The sequence below is a fragment of the Oryzias melastigma genome, linkage group LG5 (assembly GCF_002922805.2).
Source record: "Oryzias melastigma strain HK-1 linkage group LG5, ASM292280v2, whole genome shotgun sequence".
In the NCBI taxonomy this organism is placed as follows: Eukaryota; Metazoa; Chordata; class Actinopteri; order Beloniformes; family Adrianichthyidae; genus Oryzias; species Oryzias melastigma.
The window spans coordinates 1,099,478-1,104,247 of NC_050516.1; the positions used below are offsets into that span (position 1 = coordinate 1,099,478).

At 44.6% G+C, this 4,770-nt stretch overlaps 1 protein-coding gene across 1 annotated transcript in view; it reads right to left on the reverse strand.

Annotated features, from left to right (window-relative positions):
• Positions 1-1,538: 1,538 nt before the first annotated feature.
• The window catches only part of taf4a (TAF4A RNA polymerase II, TATA box binding protein (TBP)-associated factor), an 11,192-nt gene continuing 7,960 nt past the window's right edge, over positions 1,539-4,770 (reverse strand). The window contains exons 10-15 of the mRNA XM_024269840.2: positions 4,424-4,593; positions 4,219-4,349; positions 3,906-4,031; positions 3,659-3,715; positions 3,457-3,579; positions 1,539-2,620 (exon numbers count right to left, since the gene is read on the reverse strand). Of these exons, the coding sequence (XP_024125608.1) occupies positions 2,456-2,620; positions 3,457-3,579; positions 3,659-3,715; positions 3,906-4,031; positions 4,219-4,349; positions 4,424-4,593 (772 nt within the window). The 3' untranslated portion in view covers positions 1,539-2,455. The remainder of the gene's footprint in view (positions 2,621-3,456; positions 3,580-3,658; positions 3,716-3,905; positions 4,032-4,218; positions 4,350-4,423; positions 4,594-4,770) is intronic.

Sequence of the window (4,770 nt, forward strand, 5' to 3'; positions counted from 1 at the left end):
TGCAATGACTGAATCGCACGGTGCCACATCAGCTCACCCCAATAACAGTCCTGTGCCCCTTCCAGGAGTTTTATTCATAAGCACAAAGCTTCATCAACATTATCCAAGGAAGTGTTTAAAAGGATAAAACTGATTTGTTGACTTTGTCTCACAGCGTGAATACAATCGCAAATGGATTTTTTAATTCACTGGGTTACAAAGTAACACTAAATAAGAATATTTCCAAAAATTATTTTACTTCAGTACAAAAAAAGGATTTCTTCAGACAAAAAAATGGGGAAAATTGTGAAATAGAGCATGCAGTCACATCAACACAACCCCATTTTCAAACCTCACAAAAAGTCCCAATTTAAAGTGCAGATAATTACTCCAGCTCGTGCGCTCATGAGCGCATGTGCACGCACCAAAACACCCACATGCTAAGTTGTTTGAGATTCACTGAGAAATCTCCCCTCGGGGGTGGGAAGCAGAAACGACACGGAGTGTAAGAAATTAATAACAGCCCGCTTTAATAAATGTCATGGAAGGAAACAGTGAAGTCACCTCCCTCTTCCCTCTGGCAGGCTCGGGGTGTTTACCCAGCACCCTCAGGTGCTGAGGCTGAGCGTCGCTAAGCAACCGCGCCATGCCGTTGATGCTCTGCCTTCGGCGCTCAAGTGGGAGCTTATGCGGGCTTAACTCGGAAAGAGCAGCAGGGTTGGAGGGGTGGAAGGGGGATTACCAGGAAAAATATTGGATTGGGCTGAGACATGGGAGGGCGAGGCCTTACCTGTACCGCCACCAGCACAAGACCCAGACAAGAGAACAGGAGCTGAGCAAGTTCTCCCAAAGTTTCCCTCTGCAGTTTATAAATTATTGCAAAGACTTTTGTTCCATAAAACAGTAGATGATCTGTGTGGTGATCAAAGGAAAATCTAATCTAATCAGAGCTTTATGAGTACGAAAGAAGCAATAGCAAAAAAAAAAAAATCCTATAGAAGCAGGAAAAAAATAGATATATTGCCCCCTAGTGGCTCCCAGATGAACTTCCATTGGAGCATGGCTCCTCTCCAGTGATGGATCCACACACTCTTCCTCTTTTACTGGTCCAGATATGAAATCTGCTTCCAATCAGAAGCAGAATGGACTAATCATCCAGCCCAGGGGTTAAAGAGAATGTTAGCGACTGATGTGACAGCTGTTGCCAGTGCAGCGTGCGCGGCCTGATAATGGGGACAGACTGAAACAAGACAGCCCCCCACAAAAGGGGCGGAGGGGGGGTGCAGACTGTGCGTGATTGCACTGTAGCTGCAGAGCTGAGTGATGTGCAGAGAGGAGCTGTGCTCCACAGACGCCTGGGGAGACCCGAGGGACAGCCGGCGTGTTCGACATGCAACTTTACAGATGCTGCCGGATTAGGTGGAATTATCAGTAAACAGGCAGAATAACAGGCGTTCAGCGAGTGTGTGCACAAAGCTTCACTCATAATCCTCTCGCAAATGGATCACACCCCCCAGACGGCACCATGCTACCCTCTAGTGGACAAAAGACAAACAAGCTCATGGAAAAAAATTATCATTTATTTTTTTCAATTGAGAAAATGTGATTTTCTTAATGCAGTATTTTATTTAATTCAATTCTTTACAAAACCATGTAAAACTTCAGGTGGAACATTTACAAAATGTACAGAAAATTCCAGTCTCTTCAATCAGACAGTAAAGGGCTGTCCTAAAGCGCACAATCACCGAAGCAGGTAAAGAAATAATCGCAGGACATTGTCAGTTATCATTAAAAATATTTATGCTGGGAAACTACTACAAAAATAGATTTTCATATCGATGCAAGTTAGATATAGCAACACAGTTTAGAAACATTCAAAAAATCTTGTTTAGAAAGCTGTACATGTAAAACTACTTTAAAAAGCTCTGAGGCTTACACCTTTATTATGCAGGAAAATACAGTCGAATTTATAAAAGCGACAAGAAGTGGCAATAAATAAATAACTAGTTATTAATTTAAGTTTGCATTTTTTGTCAATAAATAGGACAAAATCAAGTTGTAGAGATGAGCTCGATGACTTACAGCAGGTTTGGGTTTTTTTTGCTCACTGACGGCTGTATGGCTTCAACGTTAGGAAGGCAACTCAGTAGGTTACACAGTTTGCAGAAATTATTTTTAACAATAAAAAATAGAATCACTGGGGGCTCAAGTAAAATAAATTGCTTTAAAACTTTTTTGTGCATTAAAAGGTTCAGAAATTAAACTACTTTTGTTCACACACAAACACAGAAAAACCCTCTAATGAATCACAATCAATTAATTCTTTGAAAACAAACTGTAAAGGGGGGTTAGTCACTCTGAGAGGAATTATTTGAGGAGGGGCTGCTGGGTCAGATGTACCTGAAGGATCTTTAAATGAACCGAATCGATGCTTTTCCCTCCTGGTGTCTCCGCCCCCCTCCCTCTGACGTCAAGCCTACTTCAGAAAGCCCTTGTAGAGAAAATGGGAGCGACTGGTAAACCTCTCGTCTTCCAGACAGAAGAGCAGGTCCCTGAGATTGACGCGTGTGATGCGCTGCCGTGTGGGTCTGGAGCCCGACGATCCAGCCCCGCCCATCAGGGAGGAGCCTGTTCCGGATCCCTGCGGGAAGAGAAGCAAAGCGGAGAGTGAGCGCGCTCACCAGCTGATGTCAGACACATGGGGTTCTTCTCACACCTTTTTCACTTGATAATTATTTCTACAGAAGACCAGGAAGAACTGTAAAGGTGCCGCCATTTTGCCAGATTTTAACCACATGCTGAATGGAGTCAAAAAAGTGTTAGTACAGCCTGAGAAGCACGACATGTTTTGTTTCCAGCTCTGCTGTACTGGTGATGGAATAACCCAGAAAACAAAATCTGGACAGAGTTACGCGCTAATTAAAATGTTCTGAATAAAAGTGAGCTGAAACACTTTAAAGTCTCACTCTGATCATCTTTATGGGTTTTGTCATCCTGCAGCGTTAAAATGCTAACGTTTTTCACTGGAGCTGATGAGTAACAAACCCTGCTTCTGTCCAGCAGTCAGAGGGGAGTCTGTGCATGATGGATGAAACCCTGCAACAGGGAGCATCAGTTTAACACTTCTTCATTTGGTTTTGTGCTGCTTGTTCCTGAAAGAAAACTTGTTCCTGCTGTCCAGTCTAATGCCTCCAGCCTGGAAATCTTCAGGAATAAAATTAGTAAAACTTCCATCCCTGAGCATTTGCTTTGTCCTTCAGCTGCTGTTGTCCCTAAAGCTTCCACTTTACAACAATAATAAAAAATCATAAACTCCTTTTTCCCCGAGGGGATTTCCATCTGCAGGAACACCATGGAGTCACCGAGCGGTTCAGAATGACCCGATATGTTTCCACAGATCTAAGTAGATCTAAGGTGTCCTGGAATCACTGTCATCATAACAAACCAAGCAGAAAGACTCATTGTCTTTGGGGTTACCTCGGCTGAGGCAGAGGAGGACGGGGAGTCCAGGTTCTTCCTCTTCTTCCTGGGGCCGATGGCTGCCAGAGCTGTGAGGTTGGCCTCCCTCTGCCTCATCTGAGCCAGCTCCTGCTGCTGCATCTGAACAGCAAACATGGACATAAAAGTGAGGAACAGTAAAGGACACGGGGCGGCAGAGGTGCTCTGGGTCGCCTCGTACCTCCTTTGCTTTTTGCTTCAGACGCAGCTGCTCCGGATCCTCCTGCCGAGCTCGAGACTGAAACGTCAACATGGAAACAACTTTAATAATACAAATAAGAACTCATTGTATTATATTAATGCAAGAAACGTTTATTTTCGCTTTTGGTTTTTACCAAAAATGTATTGATTGAAAAAACACAGCTCCTCCTATAAATGTTCAACACAACCTACTCAGAGACAGATGTCTGCATCTGTGGAGGACGTACCTTAGCCGCCTTCAGCAGGATCTCCCTCTCCTGCTCTTCTTTTCGCTGCTTCTCCAACTGATCCAGCTGCTCAAAGAACTTCAGCTGCGCACGAACGTCGCTGCTCTGCTCGTAGTTCTCACTCTCCTGGAAATAAACCCGGATGAGTTCAATCAGAAAGAAAAAAGAAAGCATGCAAACAAACAAACATTGAAGCCGTTAAGCATCTACAACGATCTGGAGTCTGACTTTCTTTTCTAAGAAGAACCTAGCTTGTGAGCTCCTCTTTGTTGTTCAGACAGACTGTAGAGAAAAGCAAATCCTCCATACAAACCTTAATATTGATGTTTTTCTGCTGAGCAACCAAAGAAACCTTTTCCAGCAGGTTCTGAAGTCGCTGCTGAGTAGCGTGGGAGATGAAGGTCACAACATCTGCGCCCAGGTCTGTGACTCCGTGCTTCCTTCCTGAAGCAGAAGCATGGTCAGAATGCCTGCAATAGGCTGACAGGCAGATGCATGTCTGCAGGTCAGCGACTCACCGATCTCCAACATCCTCCTTTGCAGCATGGCGCAGGACAGGAAGGCTTCATCCTTACAGGAATGCGTCACTGCACCGACCAGCCCAGAGTTGGTGGCTAAGATATTAGCGCTTTCTTCTGAGAGGTTGACTCCAGCCATGGAGGCCACGTCGTTGATGTCGTCATCATCTCTGTCAACAGAGGAGCACTTTAAACATCTGGATACGGTTCAGACATCAACAGAGACTTTGCTAAAGACAGTATGCATTATTTCAGCAGATAGAACATCAACAGTAAACCTACTTGAACGTGCCCCCCGCCTCCTTCAGTTTGTTCCTCAAGGCCGGGGTCAATGCTGCAGCGAAGGC